Source organism: Excalfactoria chinensis, chromosome 1 (genome assembly GCF_039878825.1).
Source record: "Excalfactoria chinensis isolate bCotChi1 chromosome 1, bCotChi1.hap2, whole genome shotgun sequence".
Lineage (NCBI taxonomy): Eukaryota > Metazoa > Chordata > Aves > Galliformes > Phasianidae > Excalfactoria > Excalfactoria chinensis.
The window spans coordinates 180,851,876-180,875,432 of record NC_092825.1 but is presented as its reverse complement, the minus strand read 5'-3'; the positions used below and the strand labels follow the sequence as shown (position 1 = coordinate 180,875,432).

The following is a 23,557-nucleotide window of genomic DNA, read 5'->3' as shown; positions in this document are numbered from 1 at the left end:
TTTCATTACAGGGACACAATTCCCATCATAAAATAAACACATTTGGAATACAGTGTGGCTTGTAACTTTCAGCACCAGCAAGGACAACTATGAGCAGATGAAGTGGCAAGCAGCTGGAGTACTTTACTGAGCAAGTTGTCCTCCATTTTCTAGAGTTGCTGGATGCACCACTCAGAGGCAATGACCCAGTGGTACATCCATGTTAACTTTAGCAAGTCTGGAAGCTGACATGCAAAATACATCTGCGCACACAATTCAGGGTAGGAGAGCAAAGTGTCTTTAAAAGAAATAAGCACGGATAAGACCATCTTGCTTGTGAGTAGCTGCTGTTATTAAACCCTATCTCACAATCAAATTATGAGGAACAACATGATGAAATACAACTCTGTCTCCCTACTATTTTGCATGTCAATTAAAAAACAAATGCATAGAAGTACCTGCCACTTAGCCTTAGGACAGCACATGCACATTCTGTCACAAACAGGTAAGCACAGTTGTGTGTGTCCTAAAGCAAAACCCTGAGCTCCATTTAGAGGACACGGACTATGCTGTAGAACTAATCCAGCTCTAGAAGTAGAGGAAGGGAAGGAAGATATACCAAGTTTTGCTGTCCACATCAGCCAAAAAACAGGAGAGGAAAAGTCTGCTGGCAGCCTGGGCTCCTGGGATGTGCCAAGCTTGACAAGCACTCTCTCTCAGCAGGAATCAGTGGGCTGCCTCTACAGATGTAGATCAAACCTGATGATGGTAATAGCCTTTCCAGTGTTACCATATAAAAGATTAATACGTCCTGGCTCCTCCCAGCAATATGCCAAACCACACAGTGTTGTTTTCCTACAAATCACTTACTGTGAATTCTCCAGTGACTGCATCAAACCCCACATGAATCGTGTGTTCAAAGTCAGAAGGGAGGGAGATCTCTGGCCGCTCTTTCTCTTTCTTCTTATTGGCTAGAGGAGATAACAACAAAACTATCCATCAGTCCTTCAAGAACTCCCTGACAGCTTCCAATTTATCTAAGCACCCATAGCCCCTTTTGTGGTAGATTTCAATCTGAGGAGGAATAGCAAGTTACAAAACTTTCTTAACTCACTACAGGGCAGATGCTGTAAAGGGGCAATAAAGATCAGAGTCCAACATCAAATTAGAGTTTATGAAGAAAACCAAGTATACTGTGTGTGCTTCTACTACAAAACCTTACAAGCCAGAGGGAATTTGTTTTGTAGCTGACGTTCCACACTGCACTTTTGGCAATATGAATATTCCCAACCTCAAGCATTCCAGAAGCCTGGGAGGCTTGTTGTTATTTAAGACACTGCTGGAGGTTAGCTGTGTGGAGACCAACTGGGCTTCCCTCAAAGGTCCAGAGCCTGTTTTCTCCAGTGTTCAAGCACTGTTCTCAGTGCCATTACAGAGTTAGTGTTGCACGGAGTAATTCTGGAGGAAGAAAAGGATCAGTATGGGACCTGGAGAAGTTTCCAATCACTCTAACAAACAAAAGGGAATGGGAGAAGCTGAATGACAAGGGGTTGTGAAGAGGAAGGTCTAATAGTGATAGGACAAGGGGGGATGGCTTTAAACTAAAAGAGGAGAAAATTAGGTTAGATGTTATGAAATTCTTCACTCAGAGAAAGGTGAGGCCCTGGCACTGCTGCCCAGAGAGCTGTGGCTGCCCAAGCCCTGGAGGTGCCCAAGGCTGTGCTGGATGGGGAGCTGAGCAGCCTGAGCATGTTGGAGGGCAACCAGCCCACAGTTGGGGCTGGAACTGGATGATCTTTGAGGTCCTTTCCAACCCAAGCCATTCTATAATTCTGTGAGTCTGTGAATGTGGAGAGAAAGCTGAAATGCTGGAGCAGCCACCGCAGAGGTGGAAGCTAGAGGCCAGAAGCAGCTGCTTGTTAGCAGATGGTGAGCATCTGAAACATGGAAGCCTGCCAGAGAAGGTCCAAGCAGCTGCATCCAGCAGGTATACAGAAAATGCTGCACTAGGAGCGGACAGAAAGCAAGAAAAAAAGAGATATGGAAAGAGCCAGCTGAAACATCAATGTTATGCAGTCCATTGCTCCAAGCCAGACTGAGTTGCCAGCTGCAGTGCAGAGGCCTCAAACTTGGGGGAGGAAGAAGGGAAGGGGTCTTAAAAGCCCACACAGTTCCAATTCCTGCCATGGGCTGGTTGCCTTCTATCAGCTCAGGTTGCCCAGGACCTCATCCAGCCTGGCCCTGGGCACCTCCAAAGATGGGGCACCCATAGCTCTGTGCCAATGTCTCACTGCTCTCTGAGTAGGGAATATCCCAATATTTAATCTGAATTTCCCTTCTCTTAGTGTAAAATCATTCTCTCTTCTTTTATCACTATCAGACTATGTTAAAAGTCTGTCACCCTCCTATTTATAAGCTCCCTTAAAGTAATGGTAGGCTGCAATGAGGTCCCCCCAGAGCCTTCTCTTCTCCAGACTGAAAAAGGAAGACAGCTTTCTGCATTCACATTGCTTTCATGCTCCCCCAGCAGTTAATGCTCTCCCCACAACCTTACAGTTTCTTGCAACCACTTCCTACAGATTCTCAACTGTCTGCATTTCTCCTGACTCTCAATAACTCTTGCTGAAATCACTCTGCCTTAGCTATAACGTTACAGCAGGTGAAACCATAAATGTTTTCTTGTATACTTTATTAAATATGCCTGAGTGCCACTTTCAGGGTTTTGTAGTGCCCAGATTGAATTAGAGCCTCATGTGAATGCACATGAAGGTGGTACATGAATTCAGAAGCATTCCTCCAGGATTCCCATTAGACAATGCTTTCCACAAGCTCTTGTTGCAAAATCTAACAGACCTACAAGCCTAAATGCATTCAAACATTAATAACTGCTTTCTGTGTTAGAGATGTATTACATGGTAGGAGGCATATAACTAAAAAGAACTAAAGAGATGGGCTCTCAGTCTCACTGAACACGTACTTCCCATCTACAGTGATCACGTTATCCATGTAGTGAGTTAAAAAGCCCTGAAGAATCTTAAATGGAACAAAATAAACGGAAGAAAAACTTATACTTGCTTAGGAAGGCCTACCTATTTTAGGAAGGTCTACCTATCATTAAGTGCTTCATCCCCACAAACATCTTACCACCTCCCCATTCAAAGCCTCACACATTTGATGCTGCGAAAAGAGCTGACCACAGCCTTCCATCATAATGCTTTGACAAGCTGGGCTGCAGCAAGAAAGCACAGCATCCCCCAGTAAAGAAAGCCCATGGAGCCAACCTAAATGGCTTCTTCAGTGGTAAATTTAAGGACAGCATTCCCATCTCAGATGCAGGATACCACACATCTGCAGCAGTGAAACCAGCATGGAAAGGGCTCATAGACACCATACATCATTACTTCGTGGTACTACTCTGGCTCTTTGTGAATCAGCAGCAGAGCTCAGCCAACACCAGCAGAACAAAATGTGCCACGTTTGCCCGGTTCATACACCCCAAGAAGTGACTGAACCCAGAAAGACTTGAATGGTCACAGCTCCTGCTAATACAATATCATGGGAGCATGCATTTGGAGAGGTTCTATCCAATATTAAAGTTGTTAGGCTGGGACAGAGGACGTTAGAACTACAAATGACACCTTCCAATTGCAGAGAGAACATGGCACTTCCAAAGCAGCCTGACAAGGAGACATAGCTCAAGAAAAGCACGTGCAGAAATACGAATGTGTTTCAGATTTTTGCAGGCACAAACCACTGTCTTCTTTGTCTTAGGATACAAAAGTCACAGAACATCCCAAATTACACTACTGTGAGTGTCCAGATGAACCAGAAAACAACACTGGAATTAATTCAGGCACAGACTAAACATACTGTCGGAGCACCTGGGAATTAACATTAAATAACATTTAAGCAGCAGGAAGGAATTCAGTTGTCATCTGAGATCAGAAAAATGTTCCTAAGGTGAAAATCAGCCAATAAGAAGTGGAGGTGATGGTGTTAAAGCTAGTTTTTGCTTGACAAGAATTGTAGGACAGAAGCAGTCGTTCTAGTTTGGGCAGGTGCATTGCAACAGAAGGTTCTGCTGGGCTTGGCTAGACAAAAAATCTCTCATGTCTCGAAGCATCTGCCATGTTGGCCAAACTTCAGGATGTGCAGGCTTAAAGCTTAATATCAGTGGTAGTATCTCTTGTACCTGTGCTGTTTACCATATCAGTTCTCCTTTAAGTTCTATAGTGTTTAATGTCGTGTTTATTTTCATCTTAAACATTTCAGGTTATTTCTTTGTTTTCTGCAGCTGCTGAGCCTAAAGGTTTGACAAACACTCTGCTGACACCAAAATCTTACAGTTCATCGGGATTAATACACATAATGGCAAGTTCTAACCACTATCCTGCAAATGTTTAATAGAGTTCATGGGTTCCTGGGCTGCAGAATTAAAAAATCAATGTCTATAAAACAATCCAAGTTCTCCCTGAACTTCTATCTCTGTGATATAAATTGGCACACCAATTAGACTTTGTTCTGTAGCAAAAAATCAAGGAGGCAGCTTCCTTTGTGAAGGCAAGCAAGTTGCAGGCACTTAGACTTTCAGTTATCCAATGTCCAGACACCATTGCAATGCAGACTCTGATGTACTAGAAAGAGAAGTCCAAAAATAAAATAGGTCAGATATAAAAAGAAATCAGTAGATACTTCAGGATAGAGATTTTTTTTTTCTTGTATCACTTTAAGATTTATGAGAGAGTTTGGAAATTATCTGCATCGTTATGATTTAGAATTTCAATTCACAACTTCTCTCTCCATTTCCTTCTGTTACGGTGCCTGCAACAGGAGAAAATTCCTTCCCTTCACAAGAAACGTGCAAGAATTTGTGGTGAGAAATTGTTTGTAACAGCAAGTAGAAAAATCATGACACAAAATCTAGAATAAATGAGAAATTACACCTTTGACTGTAAGCTTGTCACAGCAGACCATGCAGCAACACATGACAGTCCTGGCAGGAAATGGACTGTTACTCATGCTTTACACATACTTGCTGTAACAAGAAACAGACAAAAAGCTTCCCCTTCCCCACCAAAGGAACTGACAATTGCAGCTTTAACTCATCAGCTTCTAACTGGGAACACAACTTTTATATGATTTTCAAAATCATTAAGGATAAGTCAGGCTAGGAGCTGGCAGAGCTTGTCCCGCGTATCAGGGATGCTGTTCTCATAGTTAAAGGGGAAGAAAAGCACAAAAACAGATTAAGAGGGATAGATTAACTGTGGTAGAATTAATCATTAGGAAAAGAAAACAGAACTACAGCCAGCATCACATATACCCCAAAATGACCACAACAGCTGTGCAAGAAATGAACATGAGCCATCTTTGTGCTTAACATCATTAAGCAACAGCCACCCAGAGCAAAACTGAGACATAAGGTTTATAAGGAAAGTCACAATACTGTACTTTTATCTCCTGGTAAAATAGATCGGTAAAATCGGTCCCTCTTCTTCTTTTCTTCTGGGTTGGGTGGCAAAGGTTTTGAGCCATGGTTTAAAGTCCCGGTGTCTTTGCTTCCTGATCCAATCATAGTGCTGGTATTTCTCATCGGAGGAGCAGGTGGTTTGTCTTCAGTTTCAACTCCATTGTTGGACATCTTCAGATGTAGAGGCCGTTACTAGCAAAGGAGGAAGAAAAAGAAGTAAGAGGCTTTGTGGTTTGTTGAGTTAGGTTTTTTTTTGTAAATTAGAATCACATGCTATCAAATAAACCACACACAGGTATTTTCAGACAAACATGCAGCCTCACACCAACGCAAAGCGTCAGCACGCATTCCACTTAAGATCCCAATCATTTCTATTATGATTATATTCAAGAGTTTCAGTTACTAATTAGCACAAAAAGTTTGCTTGCGGGGTACAGCCCAACCTCAAGTATACCATGAAGCAGAAGTGTAGGGTGAGGGTGGGCAGGAAGAGCAGCAAATCCCAGGTAGCAAAGAGCAGGGATACCTGACAGCAGCCAAGATAATCTTAGAACCATTGAGGCTGGAAGACTCTAAGATCATCAAGTCCAACTGCCAACCCTTTTCCACTATGCCCACTAACCACATATCCACAGTTCCTGAACTCCTCCAGGAACAGCGAATCCACCACCCATGCCAAATACTTTGTCAGAAATACCTTCTTCCTAACAAGACTTCTCTGATCCATTCTAGCTCTGCCAAAATCTGCCTCAACAGGTTTGCATCAACCTCCAGCTCAGGCAGTAACACGATGCACAGGGAGTGAAGTCTGCAACCAAAGAGCTTGGATGCAGCCACTCAGCCTCCTCCATCACTGAAAATGCATTGAAATGCACCAGAGGGAGATGGGCAGAAAGCATCAGTTCTGCATCCATGTCACCTCCATGTCAAGTCCTGCAGTGCTTGCTGGGCCCCAGCCTTCCTGCCGTAGCAGCATACTTGAAGCACAATTCAGACAGCCAGAACACTGATCCTCAACATACACATTAATCTCTAAGTAAATAAACCCTGCTGTGAGGATTTAAAGACGGAAGCTTGCGAACTGGGTAATAGATTCCTCTGCAACAACTACCTTGTTCCACCCAAATGAGATCAGCCTGACTTCAGAAGCAGTCTGGTTGCAGAGAGATCCTTCCGGAGACTGAAATACACTTGCATTAATTTCTCAACAGAGAGTTTAGAGTTAACCAAAGGACAGAGACCAAAGGAGGAACAATTTTGTTTGGGTGGAAAAGCAGTTCAACAGCTTTCTGAATTTCACAAGCAATAGGGGAAGACGTTTCATTCAGGGAGGATTACGTGGTAGTGGAAAGCAAGAATCGGTTTGTTCTCTGCAAGCAAGAAGTCAGCTTACAAAGTCTGCTGGCCCAAGGAGTTGCTTTTCCATTGGATGGACTGAGTGGAACTGCACTGAAGTGGATTTTAATACTCTGGGTTACACTTCAAACAGATCCCACAACCACATTAAGGTCCTCTTCAAAGACCTTTTTGGTCCAACTAATGATGTTGGATTCAGAGCATGCTTTACTGGCAGTTTCCCTCTGCTGCACGCATGGAGAAAGCAAATGCTGACCACTGTAGGTACTCACTAGCAACAAGCTGGACCTTGCTGAAAGCAGTGGTTCCCTGGCTATTGCCTGCCAAGCCACAGTTGGTCTGTAGATCCATCTTCATGTCTTTGTTCTGCGGTTTCTTCACACGTGTGCTTAAGCAGGAGGGCTGGCAGGGGTGCACAGCCCATAAGGCTTTGGACAAGCCTTCATACACAGAGTTTTGATTCCATCCCTGCTTCCTCCTAACAAAACTATGCAATGGTATTTTAAATGACAGCCTAGTATTTGGGGTATTTATTTTAATGGTGGAACAGGTTGGGCATTTGGGGGGGAAGGGGGGCAGAAACCAAGGGGTAAGCTTGCCTGAGTGTACAATGACATGTACCCTGTGTATTACCCATTGTTCCTGCTTCAAACTCATGCCATTTTCCAGTGTAAAAACTTAGCAGAAGTAAGTAACAACAGGACTGACAGCAATGAAGTAGAGCAAATCTTTTCCTCTCCATCTAAGCAGAGGGGAATAGAATTCTAACCCTTAAACTCAGCTGCCAAGTTTGGCAGCCACTGTTGCTCACATACTTTGTGCAACACAAAGACACCGAGGTCTCCTTGACAGGCTTTGCACATTGCAGTGTCAGTGGTGTCGACACTGAGCTGGCACTACTAAAGAATTTGAAAGGACAGAAGCAAAAGTGCCATGTAAGATCAGCATTCTTCACTTACTTGGACAGTGGAAAGCAAATTGCTGCAAGGATGCTAGGGATACATATCCAACAGGTAAAATGAATGTTAGCAGCTCTACACTCACCAAATGACCTTCTCCATCCTTGCAGCTGCTGCAATACTGATTTACCCCAGAGGGACTTGCATAAAGCAGCCCCCAAGAATTCTGCCACCAGCCAAACTTTCAACAGTCTATCTCCTATGGAGCAGTAAGGAGGTGGAAATGAGATTCTTGTAGTGGGAAATGGATGCGAAACCAGAGAAAAGGAAGGGAGATGGAAAGGAAAATAACAGCAAGAGGCTCTAGGCTGAAGAAATGAGAAAGATCCCACAGATAATAGGCTGAGATCAGTGTAGTACTGGGGGAGGTAAAAGAAAATGTAAGTAAAATAAGAAAGACCATGAAAACCTATGAAAAAATTCTCTCTGTGTCAAGCATCTTCACTCCCAGCTGCTTCAGTGCAAAACACCATGGAAATCTGCTTCCATTTTCTTTACTATAAGACAGCTTTTCAAAAACACCCAGTCAGAAACGACAGAGTACAAGTGAATCACTGTTTTATGGCAGGGCTGGAAGCGCCGGCAGTACAAACTCTTGTTTACGTTCCGTTATGCCCCGAAAGAGAAACTAACTACTGGGAAGTTACATATTTTACAACAAACAACGCTCGTTTATATATATTTGATAAGTGCAGCTTTCACAAGGACAAAGCCTACAGCACAGCCTCCTTTCCCTTCCTTTTCCATCACTCAAGTCCCCAAATCCCTCTTGCAATCCAACTCTTACATGTTACAAGAGTTATTTAATCTTCTTGGAGACCGAAGGTGGGATAAATCCTTCAACCTACCAAATTAAGAGATTGGATCTGCAGCAGTTAGTCCTTGCAATAAGGACTACTATTCTCAAGGGTCCCAATAAGGCTTTTTCCACAAAGTATTTACATGAGAAAATAAGATTCTGCTTCAGTCATCCCACTGAAACATGGTCTACCCCCAGAGTCAATATTGTTGTGTTTTAAACTCGTTTGTGCTTCCATGTTTTTGGATGAAGCTCTGCCCTGACAGGACCACATCTATCTTCCCATGTCCTCGCAGCACCAGCATGGCTACAGAGGCAGCCCTCATCGCGTAGCCAGGTTGACTGCTCAAATTCTTTCCTCCCAAGAATAATCTCCTTGTAAGCAGAACTGAAACAACTTCCCTTGTGTAGAGGCCCTGCTAAATTTCAGAGCAGCAGGCAATTGCTTCAGCAGTTGGCGAAACCTTAGAGCTGAAGTGAGTCACTGCTCCACACGATCCATCCCAGCAGGAATGCGAAGCATCACCGGACTGAGCTTCCTTCCCTTTCCACATCAGCCTGACTGTGCTGCCCATGCTGAACTCAGAGAAATCCATCTTCTGTTTCAGCAGCAGGACTATAAACTAACAGTGAAAGCAGTTACGCAGCATGTGAACTTTTCAACTGCCGTTGGATGAGGGAGCACGCTGTAGATGCAGACACCATTATTCTCTACAACTATACATTAAAATAGTAGCACTCAAAGCAAACCAGACACCACCAGGAAGGCATGGTCTAGGATTATGATTTCTGCAGCCATTCCAGAGCACTGAAAGACTGAAGCCCAGGTTGTTTCAGCAGATAGCCCTCATGAAAATAGAAGTTTTACATATACTGTGACTTTTAACAGTTTTACACAGTTTTTACACAGCCCATGACTACCATGAGTCAAGTTATAGAATCATAGAATCATTAAGATTGCAGAAGACCATTAAGATCATCTAGTCCAACCATGAACCCATCACCGCCATGCCTACTAAACCATGTCCCTCAAAAGGATTGTGGAGGAAAAGGATCTGGGGTTTTTAGTTGACCAGCACCTGAGCACAAGTCAAGAACATGCTGGGTGATCAAGAAGGTCAATGGTATCCAGGCTTGTATCAGAAGTTACAGTGACCTCTAGGAGCACTCTGTCCCTATCCATCAGCTTTTGAAACCCATTAGATTGCCCCAGCCTCAACAGAGTCAAACTGCAAACTTGACAAACACTTCTCACACGTCATTTCTGCATCTGGGAAGAACGGACAGACCTTGTACAAGGAGGCAAGTGACTCAGGAAACTGCTTGGCAACTCAAGACAGGACACGTGGTGTTATTGGGACAGAAGAAACACCCAAGGTGCCAATCGTGGCAGCCAAAAAGTGTGCAGATGTGAGCATATCTGAGCAGGTCTGCTTATCAGCATTACATGGATGTGGCTCAAAATCCTTTACTTTCTGCCTCTTTCCTATAGTAACAGTCACAGGCTACCCAGTTCAGTGTGACCTCAGCATATGTGGAGCCCTCTGGCAATACTGTATTTAAGACACATGCATGAAAATGAAAAAACAGAGCAAAAATCCTTCATTTATGCCATTTTTTGCCTCTGGTAAACAAGCTCATTTCAAACCTACCCTAACTGTAGGTGCCTCTGTCTGTTGCAGGGGGGATGGACTAAATGACCTTTATGGGTCATTTCCAACTCCAGTGATTCTATGAAGCCTGATGCTCCACGCTGAACTGTCAGTTTCTATTGAGTTGGTTGTGTTTTCTTAACATTCCTTGAGCAGGGCAGGCAAGTAACTGATTGCTAAAACAGAAAGTAATTAAGAAAAAATAATCATCATCATCATGAGAGTTGAAAGCCTACAATACAGTAGATGCAATAAAGATAACTGTCCAGTGCATATTAATGGCTGGAGTCAACACAAAAACTCATAAAACAGCCATTTATAATTCATGCAGTCTGGCGAGACGGTAGCTGGAAGTTACTCACTACAACTTACAGATGAATTAACGATATGAAAAGAGAGGGGGGAAGGAGGATGCTCAGCAAGTGTTCTTCTAAACAGAACCAGCATTTTACCTCTGCGCCAGCATCCATGTATCCTTTCATCTCCAGGCTGGGCACTGCTTATGCACATGTAGTTAAAATCACCGTCCTCCTTGTACTGCCCAAAAAAGCCAGGACCGGCTCCTACTTTGTACAAACACATTGTAAGCAGCAGAGATTCTCTCACTGTGTGTCATCCTTTCATCCAAATCCCAGCAGAAAATTAACTGTGCAGTTTACCAGCTGGGTTTCGACACAGGCTGAAAAGGCATTCATTCATTTTTTCTTCATTACTTTGCATGGGACTAAGCTGCAGTCTCGAGCACAGTCTTGCACTGAAAGAAAAACACCCCATGCACGTTTCACTTGGAATAGAGGCAGGAAATATGTCCATGTCCACCATCAGACAGCAGATGGGATCTAGGACACGCCATCACAAAGCAGGGCAGTAGCAGTACTCATGTCCCAGGGCAGGACAAGCTGATGGTCACATTTAGATGAATTAAAACAGAAAACAGTAACCATAGCATCTAGCTGGCTGCCCAGCCAGTTATGCTGCATATCTCAGTGCTCTCCACGTGTACCAAACAAAAAAGTCAAGGGCCACTGATGCATCAGCCCAGACCCAACCAGTGAATTATTCCCATGTAAGGAGAATAACAGCTTTTTGTGAAGTTCTAATGAACAACTAAAAGACAACCTTGTTTACTCATCTGTTTTAAAAAGTCATCTGTTAAGAGCCCCACAGTTGCTGCCAGCACCTAAAGACAGAGGTGAAATCACTAAATTAAAGGAAGCAATAATTAAATCACTAAAAGAAACGTATGCATTTAAAGGAGAGTGCATCCAGGAAGAGAGGGTGAGGATGAGGAGAGGTGGGGGGACAGACTCCCATGGATAATCACAGGATAACTGACCAGTTACACCTCAACAAAAATGATGGAGGCTTGGAATTTTAAAAGGCAAAAGGCAGGAGGGTCTTTTTAAAAGGTATTTTTTAATGCAAGCCCATTCGTTTGGGCTAAATAAAAGCAGTGCTGGTGGCATTCCCCAGCCTGTATTTTGCAGAAGAACCTGATCCACTGTGAGTGCTGCTTCTTGGTAGAACTGCAAAATTTCTTCCTGGGCAGACAAAGATGCCAACTCACCGTACCACACAGATACGCTTCTAAGGAAGAACAGTCTAATTATAACTGCTCGATTCCTAGCAACAGAGCAGAGTTCTCCTTTCACTCAAGTTAAGGACGCTCCTTCTCATTTTAAATAGCCAAGGTGCAGCTTTCACCAGGCTCCATGGTGTGGGCCCATGCATGGCTGCTACTACAGTACCCCAGACACTGGAAGGGTTTTGCTAGCATCAAAGCAGGTCAAGCCCTTCCCATTGGATTAGTCTCAAATCCCACACAGCAGAGCAGCAACACCAGCTTGAATTGCTGTGTTTCGACTCGGCTTTGGTTCTTTCATGAATAACTGGCAGTGGCAAACATGAACCATTTCACAAACAATGTCAGCTATGCCCAAGTAGTTTGAATATACAATGAATTCACCTTACTTGTGGCCAAGCCAAGGGGCTTAAGCTACAGGGGACTGCAGAGAGCAGTCACAAAATCATAGAATGGCCTGGGTTGAAAAGGACTGCAATGATCATCAAGTTTTCAACCCCACTGCAATGGGCAGAGTCGCCAAACACCAGACCAGGCTGCCCAGGGCCACATCCAGCCTGGCCTTGAATGCATCAAGGGATGGGGCATCCACAACCTAGAGCAGCTGCAGCTGTTCTCATCCCTACTCATTTTGACCAAGTTCTTACCCCCACTTTAACAGAGCTTTTCATAGACCAGCTTGGGTTGGAAAGCCCATTGGGTCCTGCTCTGATCTGGTTGCACCCAACCAACTCAGCATGCCCAGGGCTCCGTTCAGCCTGGCCTTGGGCACCACCAGGGTTGGGGCACCCACAACTTCCCTGGGTAGCAGTGCAAGGACCTCAGCACTCTCTGTGTAAAGAACTTCCTCCTAAAAAAAAACAAAAACAAACCCAAGAGAAATAAACCACATCCATATTTAAAACAAAAAAATAAAATCCAAGTTGAGACAGAAGGAACCAAGAGTATCACTTTTAAAGGAGTCTTCAGCCCACATACCATCACTTATTATTTCCTCACCTCCAGAAATGTGCCTCCCCTCCCCAGCTATGCCTGAACAAGCAATGTTGCTGGGGCAGATGTCGGTGCAGGCTCCTTTTCCCAGCCTTTTCCTTGGCTCCAATTCAATTTGAGCTCACAGCATAACCGAAAGTCAAAGTAGCAACTGGAGTCAGAGCTTGCTAAGCAGGGTGGGGAAAATAAAGGCCTTTTATATTAAAGTATACCAAAAGCCCATATAAGCAGGTTTCCTGGAGGAAATCTATGTTCCGGAGGAAACGACTAGATGCATCATAAAGAAAATATATTAAACCATGCAGTTAAAGGCACCACCAGTGCTTTCCACATAAGTTACTTGGCTCTGAGTCTAAACTGCACGTTAGCAGCACAGCACTGAAAGCAAGCAAATCACAGATCTGTTTTATTTTTTTTTCTGTTCAAAAGTTTTCAGTCAGAAGATGAACCCAGAGCACAGGGCTCAGAAGTAAGCCCCATTAACTCCTAATGTGGTACCATACAGTGGAGTTACTTCCCACCTCCAGTGCAGCTCAAATGGAAATTTCCTTTTCTACACCAAATTGGAAAGGCTGCTTTTAAGCTAAATCATGAAATCACTGAGACTGCTATGATCCTCAAATGCAATCCCAGCCCATTCCCACCATGCCCACTGACCACATCCCTCAGTGCCACATCTCCACGGTACTTGAGTGCCTCTAGGGACAAGGACTCCACCACCTCCCCGGGCAGCCTGTGCCATTGCATCACTGCTCTTTCCAAGAAGAAATCATTCCTTACATCCAATTTGAACCTCCCTTTGCACAACTTGAGGCCATCCCCTCTCATCCTATCTCTGTTACCTGGGAGAAGATGCCAACTCCCACCTCACTACAACCTCCTCTCAGGGAGCTGCAGAGAGCTGTGGCGGATGACAGACTCTCTTCTACAAGATAAGCAATCTCAATGTAAAGGACTATTCTAATAACTGGAGCTGAGCAGGCTTGCTCAATGGGATTTGTCTAGCATCAGACAGACATTGTCTGTAAATCACAAAAATATACAACTCCAGTGATCTATAAAAATTCCTAATAAGTACCTGCCTGAAGGAGCTGAAAGCAGATTTCAAAAGGTAAATAGCTCTATTGATCCTGAACGTCTTATTTGGGTTTTGAACACACAGGCATATTTGCAAAATCACAGCATGCATGCAGACATCTTGTTAAATGGAGAGATTTGACATTTGTTATCCAGCAACAGGGGTGTGGGTAAGAAATAAGTGAGAAAAAACTATAACATGGTCAGGTCGGGTCAGAAATATCCCATGAGCACAGAGGGCACCACAGTCAGCAAAATGACACAGTATGCAAACTACAGAAAATAATCATGGACCTGGAAAAGATGAGAAGAGAAACCCAGACAGAGACCTGCAAAGAGGAATCCAATGTTCTAAAAGAGTAACACATCCAACCCCCTTCTTACTGGGAAGCTGCAGAGCAAAGCACCACCAGCACTGCTAGCTGGTGAAGCCATCCAAGAGCTCCAATTAGACTGAGGAAAAAATGCCACAACAGTTCGGTGCTAATTAGAAATGCAAACATCTATCATCAGAGTGGAGCTCACTGCTCTGTGTAGCCCCATTGTCTTCACTGCTGCTAATGACAGTAGGAAGCCCTGTGCTCAGTGGTATTTATGTAACAGATTGGCAAAGCTGTCACATTCCCTTAATTGCTAGCCAGGATTGTCATACTGGCAGTGGTTTTCAATAACATGAAATCACAGAAATTGCTCTGGTTTCACATTGTTCCTTTCAAGTTCTGGTTTGCCTTCAAAAGTTGGAGAAAGAGGAAAAAATGAATACTTCTCCCAGGAGAAGAGCTCTGCATTGAGCAAGTGGGTTTTGCTCACAAACTGATTTTAGAGACAAGGAAAATAAGCTGGAAGACCCATAACCGAAAGAACTAATTGGGCACCAATAAAGACCAACAATTCAAGAACTGGGCTGGGATTGGACTTGATGTCTTAGTGGTCTTTCCAGCCTTAATGATTCTATGATTCTAAAGCATTAGCTGTATTTATAATGATATATCATTTGCCCAAACTTGCAGGCAGTTTGTAATCCCACTACATAGAAAAGTGTAGCAAGTACATTGCACCAAGGTCTTATACTCCTAGACTTCCTTACATTCATCAAATGGACTGCAGAGGATGCACTAGTCCATTAAGAATCATCATCATGTAATTTAATGAGCAGCAGTTTGTTTTTAGGAAGTACCATCAGGCCTTCTATCATTTCCTCAGATCCTAACGGTACTTACTGTATGTAGGTAGAGAACAGAAAGCTCTATAGATCTGGTGCAAGGATCTGCTGTTTCTACAATATGTTATGGCAGAACACACATTAGCACTCAGTTAAATAAAGCCATGAGCCAACTGAAGTATTTTTACTTCACTGAATGAAAGGAAATATAAGGACATCACTTATTAAAGTAGCAGGCCCTCTTTAAGGCACCATATAACCATAAGGAGTAGAACTCAATAAGATGACCAGAAGGAGGACTGGAACTAAATGATCTTTGATGTCTTTTCAATTCAAGCCATTCTGTGATTCTATGATAGCTTCTTTCCGAGGCATGAATCTTCCTACCCTGTCTTCAGGCTGCAGTTACTTAAGCAGCTTTAGGTAGGACATGTGGATCTTCTCTGCTACTGGAGGTGATGGGTTGATGGCTGGACTAGCTGCTCTTACTCTTTTCCAACCTGACTGATTCTACAATTCTATATTCAAACCTCATTCTCTTTCAGCTGCAGGCACAAAACCCACTCCAGAGTTACAAGTTTGTGTATAGGGCTGACCAAGCTCCTGAACCCAGTCCTGAAAGCATCTTCAGCAAGCAACTGCCTTCCTTCGATCCAATTCCCAGTGGACAGGTATCCACATCATAAAATTAGTACCAAGACGACCTGCAAATTCAGCAGAATTCAGATTCACTGACAGATGGACGACCAGTATATATGTTTTATTTATCTCAAGACAGCTTGGTCAGGTTACTTCCATTTCCTTCCTGTTCTTAAAATGCTAGAAATCAGTTTTAAAGTACAGTCACTACTGTGCTGCCAAGAAGCTCTATAGCTTCTCTCTCAGCACCTGCAAACTGCCTTGCTGAAGTCCCACTGCTGCTATCTCATAAGGTAATCAGCATGTTAATGAGCATCCCTGTGAGAGCACTGCCTGCAGCAGATCCAAATGCAGTTTGCCCATCACCAGACTTTTAATTCCAGTAAGGAAGATTCAAGGATGTACACTACCAGCATGTGTTCACAAAGGCTCCTGCCACCTACCCAGTGCCCTAAAGCTTCCTCAGAATCATTCAGTATCAACCCCAGGTTACCTGCCCAGGTTCCCTATCCCTTCTATTATAAATTCAGTGCAAGAGGGTGCAAAAAGAGGTAATATAAATTCTTTGGTTAGCACACTGTAAGCTCACCCTTTACACAAGAAATCTCAGTCCCTGAGCAAATCCAAGAGGAATGGATAGCGCTGCACTTCCCCAATTAGTTTTGCTCCCTCTACCTCATGACATTTACATCCCGCCTCCCTCTTTGCTGAGGTTCCCATTCATACCATTCCTGTGCTTACAGAGGGATGCTGCAAAGTGAAATTTGCTGGTTGTGGGAAAGAAGATCCCAGGACTCCACCCAGAAGTGAACATGACCCAACGGCTTAAATAAATCTTGTCCTTTGCAAGTACAAGGCAGCTGCTTCCAGTCTTTCCTCCAGTGATTTCCTTCAAGCTGAGCTCTCCTCCATACCAGGTTATTTTTGTACCGCTGTATTTACAGGTGCTGATCACAACTTCCCAAGCAACGTACATTTGGTTGCTTTAACTTTTAACAGCAGTCACTTCAGGCTGTTCCTCCTCTCTAAATACTCCAACCACAATCTCAAAGTCTCTTTTTGCTCTATTAAAACATTATATATCAGGCATCCAAATTTGCGGTCTGCTGTTCCATCAGGTCCCTGTTAGATTTAAATATAGAAGTTGCATTTGAGTTTAATGCATATGCTTTAAACTTTGAACAGAGCCCGCATTTACATCTCCATATGCGAAACCTCCCCAAGGGTCCTGATCTGTAGCACAATTAGAATCTGCTAAGTCTGAATGCCTTGGTTCTGATTAAAGCTGAACCAAAGTATCTCAAATGGAAGTGGTCAAAACTCAGACTGTGGATTAGAGCAAGGAACTAAAAAATAATAATAATAATAATAATTTTAAAAAGCCCTGAGCAAATCAACCCAAATTCTGTCATTTTAACATCCCATGTTATCAGCAGCCAGCATGTATCTCAGATGTGAGATGGTGAGCTGCCTCCAGCCCCTGTTCAGCTGCTCCTGACCTCCTCTTCCCCCACAGAGCAGCTGTATTCCGGGTATTTCCTTGGAGATCCATTAACTGCTCCTTCCTCAAAGGTTGCCATCATTGGCATTTTTCTCAGTCTACATTTTGAAGCAATTTAAAAGTCTTTCCAAGACAGAGAAATAGATAATACAGAAAAAAATATATCACTTTAACACGTTCTGGCAAAATATCCTACATAAAGATAAGACTTATATTCTGGCTAATGTTTTTCAAGACAGCTTCCTACCTTGCACACAGCCTGTATATCATTTACACAGCACTTTACCCTCTCACTTAATGCCACTGTTCTCAGAGGGAGGGTGAATTAGAATATTGGTGTGGCTAATTTAGGAGGCAATTAGACCAATAACAACAAACCCGAGCTGAATGCGTGCTAAGAATAATCTAGTTGGAATTCTACTTTAATTAAAAATCAGTCAAATAATCCTATTATCCTGAAGATTGCTTTAGGCGCGGCTCCAACCCAGCACTTCTTTATTTGAAGCTTTGAGGTCTGTACCCTGAAAAAAACACCATAAAACATCGGAATAGTCCTTTCTGTATATATTACTCTCCTATGTTTCATTCCTGGATTTGCTCTCAGATGCTCCGTGGGGCCCTGCTGCATAACAAGCATCTTATCCAGCAGGGACAGCAGCACAAGGAGCTGCCAGAGTCAGTTACCTGCATGGGGCAGTGAGCTGGGCTTGAGGAGGAGCGGCAGAAGAGGAGCAGTGCTGCAGGGGAACATCATACAGCACAGTGTAGAGTGTGCATATATACACAGGACTTAAACATACACTTGTAGCCATACGTAAGTAGATACACATGTAACTTGCACCACCCAAGTAACTCACCCATTGTGTTCGCTCCCAGAGAGTGACTACGCATCATGTGATAATTTATACAGCATCTAACCTCAGGTGATACCAAAAACAAAAGCTCTAAAGCTTTATAGAGAGCGGTGACTTCATATAATATCATATTATGCATTGCCTAGTTACTTCTGTAAGTATACATACATCTGATCTCATTTCTACTAATTGGAATCCATACTAATTTAAAACAAATAAAAATCAACTGACCCCTTGAGGCATGTAAATACGGTGGTTGCTCAGATCTACATTTACCTCATGCATATGGGTTGTTCAACTACTACCATTCACTGTATGGAAAGGTACTTAAGGTTTAAAAGACAAAAGAAAAGCAAGTCGCACTTCTTCAGCGCATTCCCTCTGTCAAGAGGCTTCTGCAGGAAGGAGGGCTGCATAACCCAAACGAGTTTAAACTCACAGTGTCCCTTCATGTTTCCCTACAGGCTTGTGCTAAAGATTCAAGGTCTTTCAAGTCCATAAACTGAAATAGCTCTCTGCAGAAGCATTTTTCCACCATGCCACCACACTGAAGACACTGGGATGCCCCCAACCATCTTCTTTACTGCTCTTTATCATGCTAAGCCCTTAGGACTGCCAAAGCAAACTCCAAATGATCCAGTCCTGAAGGGCCACCACTGTACAGAGCTTGGAGCTTGGTCACTGGGTCCAGACCCCATTTCACCTGCAGACACAACTGCAGCACCAGATCTCACTGCATAAGGCAACAGGACCAGATGGCAAGAGCACCTCTGAAGGATGGCTTGTATGGCCGTATGAGTACAAAGCTGAGGGAGGAAGTAACACTGTTCCTAAACTTCCTATAAGATTAGTGTTTGCATAACACTAATTATGATAGCCAACAGCAGTTGCCCTGATGGGAAGGTTGAACAGAAGTGACGCAGCTGTCAGCCAGCTTCAAAGAAGCAAATCCTTTGCGGGTTCATATTTTTTGAGCCAAACACAGTCAAACCAGAACAACACACACATGCTCGCAGCCTTTCTAGGACAGAACACCTCAGAGATTCAGTACAGCTAACACAGGCGTTAAAAAACGAAGCGTGTTTGCCTGTTTCTCAGGGGGATTTAAACAGCAGGTGAGTGGGGCTGGTCTGTGGGACACGACCCTTTTTTTATTCTAGCCATTTAGATGCAAATTGTTCTCCCTCCCTCCTTCCTCCCCTCACCATCTGTTAGCCCAGAGGTTGAGACTATGCCCAGGGTGTAGGTTTGGGGGAGGGGGGATATAAATAAAGCATTGAGCAATTTCAGTTCATGCCCCTATTTCCTCTGGGGCACAGTATAGGGGGGGAAACAATCATTGCAATACTAGCAAATTCCAATAGGATTTTTCTCTCAATCTTCTGCATTTTATCCATCAACCTCACAGCTTTCCTTCCCTAGAAAGCGTTCCCTGTTCAGCTTTTGGCCAACTAGCAATGTTACAGAACAGGTTGTTAAGTGTCAGCATGGGGAACGAGTTGGTATTGAAACAAGTATCAAAGCCTCAAGGAATCAAAGTGTCAAACATTAACAATCAAATCCCTCGCTGTAAGGTGCACAACTTCATGCTCTTTTCATTCTAAGGGACGTTACCTCATCTCTGACTGATTTTCCCTAGTGAACAGCAACTCTAAGGACTGTTGAGAGACTCGATTCATTAAACACTTCACAAAGGGCACTGGGTTCTTCATAAAGGAAAGATTATGGGTGACAGCACAGAGTGCACTCTCAGCAAGTTTGCAGACCATTGAGAATGCGTCTGGGTGTTTGACAACCCAGACGGGTGTGCTGCCACTCAAGAGGGATGTGGACAGGCTGGAGAAGGGAGCCAAGAGAAAGGTCAACAAAATGAAAATGTAAAAGTTTTGCCCTTGGGGAGAAATATGGCAATGCACCAGTATGGGTTGGGAATCCACCTGCAGAAAAGCTGGGCAGAGAGTATGGGGAGCCCTGGCTGGTGCTTCATTGGGCATAAGCCACCAATGTATCATGGTGGCAATGAAGATTCAGCTTCTTGTTGTATCAAGAAGAGCAATGTCTGCTGGTCAAGGGAATGGGATCCTTACCCTCTGCTCAGTTCTGGTTAATAAAATCTGGAGTACTGGATCAAGTGCAAACCACCCCACAGCAAGAGAGACATGGAGACACTGAAGTAAGTCCTGTAAAAGGACATCAACATAATCACAGGATCATAACGACTAGGATCACTAAATCCAATCCCAGTCCTCCCCCACCATGCCCACTGACCATGTCCTTCAGTGCCACATCTCCACAGTTCTTGAACACCTCCTGGGGTGGTGACTCCACCACCTCCATGTGCAGCCTGTGCCAATGCATCACCACTATTTCTGAGTGGAAATACTACCAAATATCCAACCTGATTGAAGCACTGGAGCACCTTTCATATAAGGAGAGGTTGAGAGCTGGGACTGCTCAGCCTGCAGAAATAGAAAGCTCAGAGGGTTTTTATCAATATGTGTAAACACCTGATATGGGGTATAGAGTTCGAGCCAGGTTCCTCTCAGTAATATAAAACAACAGGTCAAGAGGCAGTGGGCCAGAACTGAAACATTCCAATAAACATTAAAAATAAATAAATAAATACATTTTAATAATACACATTTATTATTATTTCTATTAATAATAATAACACCTTTTTAACATGGGGAGTCAAACCTTAGAACAGATTGCCCAGGGAGACTGTAGAGCTGCCATCCTGGGTGCTGCTCAAAGCCCAGCTGAACATGCCCCAGAACCCAGCAGCTTTCAGCAGGAGGTGACCCCCCAGAGGTCACCTGCCAACCTCACTAAGTCTACAGTTAAAAGCCACAAGAAGTGTCAGGGAGCTTCTCATTTTCACCACCCAAAACCATTTGAACTTATCTAAAGCAAGTGGGCTTTCAATCAACAGTACTCAAGGCCCCAATTTAGTGATGGAGATGAAAAAAGGAGGTAAGTGACGACCTTGAGCAGGAAAGTAAATGAAGGAGTTGGGCTCGGCGCTACAAACCCCTCATTTTGAATTTGAATGTCTGCAGTACAGTTCTGGTACTTGGGAGATGCAAGCTCTTGTCCCAGTTCTTGCACTGACCTAGTTTGTGATTCTGGAGGCACAGGAAGGAGGAGGGGGGGGGAAAGGGGACAGTGTTATTCACTTGCTGTGCCCTCCTCAGTCAATTCTTTAGAAGAAAGGCACGTCAGGTATTGAAAGAAAACAGCATGAAAAAATCCCTTCCAGGTCCTTCTGCAACTGCAGTTACCATAAGAAACACATACTTGGTTTAAAAAACAAAAGGACCCATATGCAATTATTAAGAGTTGGGATATTGTTTTGTTTTTGGGGATGCTGCCAACACAAGCACAGCATTTTCCTCTCTCTTGCGTGGACAGAAGGAGCCAAAGGACTGTATGATCTCAACCACATGGTGCCAATCAGGAGCCTCAGGTACCTACTTCTAAGCTATTCACTTCTAAAATACATGCAACTCCAAATCTCAAGGTGGAAAGAAACAGTCAGGCAAAATTAGCAGGCATTTCATAGAAACATTTTCCTTAAATACATAAATAGCATCAATTATCAGAACAGTCCTTACTTCAATAAAGTTGTGTCGATAGTCTGAGAGAATCTGAAGCTTCTATTTTCAAGTGAAAGTGGTTATATTTTCTCCATTTATGAAGAGTAGAATTTAGAACATCAGTTCTTTCCCAATAGAAAGAAAGTCTTCTTGATGCAGTGCTCTACATCCCCAGCTAATTTCTATTACCAGATCACTGGCATTACTGAGAATCCAAAGAACAGTTACTGGAAATGTTTTCATTTAACCAACTTCTTGATCACAGGTCCAACTGCATAGATGATATTAAGGGCTGTAATCCCTTGACCTGTAATATAAGATCCAGGCACCAATTCTCAGTCTCAGTAACTTAAAAGAGACAAAAGGTCATCTGTGATAGCTAAAGGAGTACTTGGCCTTGGTGCCAGCAAGCCACCCACTGAAACCAGTGGGTGTTTGGCCCAAATTAAGATTTCAGGATTCATCCCATCACTCTCTGTAACACTTCCCACACAGCACTACCTGACAGCTTCTGAAAACAGGCAAAATGTGAAGGACAGCATCCGAGATGAGCTTTCCAAGGGTATATTTTCTAAGAACTTAATTCAGCCAATATACGCGTACATACTCACGTATTGTGGCAATCCCATCATGGCAGGGTCTTTATCATGTTGGTTTTAAGAACACACAAACAAAAACCACAGCTCCAAAGGCTGCTTGGTGCCAAACATACCAGGTTTGTAAAAGCAAAAACTCCACAGAGCATTTTCATCCATCACATAACTGAATAATCACTGAATAAAACAGGGGAGATTTAAGCTGGATATAAGGATATAAAGACAAAGATTTTTACAATAAGGTTGGTGAGACACTGACATAGGTTGCCCAGAGAGGTGATGATGCCCCATCCCTGGAGGTACCCAGGGTCAGGCTGGATGGGCTCTGAGCTCCCAATGGAGCTGTGGTGTCTATGTGCACTTCAGGGGAGTTGGACCAGCTGGCCTTCCAAAGGTCCCTTCCAACTCAAACCATTCTATGATTCTCTGATTCTGCACTCTTATCTAGGCAATATTTGTTAAGCATATGGCCAAGCTGAATGTTTCCCTCAAAGAAAAGTTTAATCAGCTTCGTGCAACCCAATCTGACTTGTTTCTTGCAGGGAGCCAAGCAACAGCCAGTTCCTGCATTCCACAAGCCAAGAGGTTTATACGATGTCACAGCTCCGAATGGGACATCACATGTAAGCATTGGGTACAGACTCAGCTGTCACAGCTGAGGACATGAGGACAAACAGAACAAACACACACACATACATAAATCCACAACAGTTTTAAAAGACAGCCAAGGGAAAGTGTGGCGGTGGATCTCTCAGGTGATTAAATATAACTCACTTTGGGACAAAAGAGTCCAACTATGAGCACACGTTGCTGAAAAGACGAGACAGGTTAAAACTTAAAGGCAGTTCTGAGTTATCGAATGGCAAAAAGACTTCCATAGAATAGTTGACACGCATGCATTTTACCTTGAAACTCATATTTCCTTTAAGACAACAGCTACATAATGCAGAAGGAAAATCTGATTCAAACAGGAAAAAATATACTTGTCATATTCATGACTTATATCTCTATCTAGGAAATATTTGTAGCAGGTAAAAGCCTGTAGGCCCTCCACTTCACAAACCCTTCATACCATGACCCCATATTTAAAATACTGCCTCTGAACAACACAAATTAAAAGACCTAAGCAATTCTCTGACAATACTGTTGAAAACCACACGCCAACAGAAAACAGCAATTTATTGCATACAAGCCCATTAAACTATTACTTACAGCATAATATATGGCAGCCACACAGATAACACTGTCACCACCAAGCAGAAAACCCAGGAAATTCATCATCACTGCTCCTGGAATTTGTGTGAAAGAAGCTGGACTGATGCTGCTTGGAGCAGGTTTTTGT

The 23,557-nt window shown here is 43.4% G+C and overlaps 1 protein-coding gene across 8 annotated transcripts in view; it reads right to left on the bottom strand.

Annotated features, from left to right (window-relative positions):
- Positions 1-23,557, bottom strand: part of PAK1 (p21 (RAC1) activated kinase 1) — a 65,881-nt gene that overhangs the window by 21,914 nt on the left and 20,410 nt on the right. For 7 of the 8 annotated variants that reach the window (XM_072326982.1, XM_072326983.1, XM_072326979.1 and 4 more), the window contains 2 exons: positions 5,431-5,641; positions 850-950 (listed from right to left, as the gene is read on the bottom strand). In XM_072326982.1, coding sequence (XP_072183083.1) covers positions 850-950; positions 5,431-5,620 — 291 coding nt within the window. In that variant the 5' untranslated portion in view covers positions 5,621-5,641. Of the gene's footprint in view, positions 1-849; positions 951-5,430; positions 5,642-10,215; positions 10,354-23,557 lie in introns of those variants that run through there. The other variant, XM_072326987.1, reaches the window with a different exon arrangement.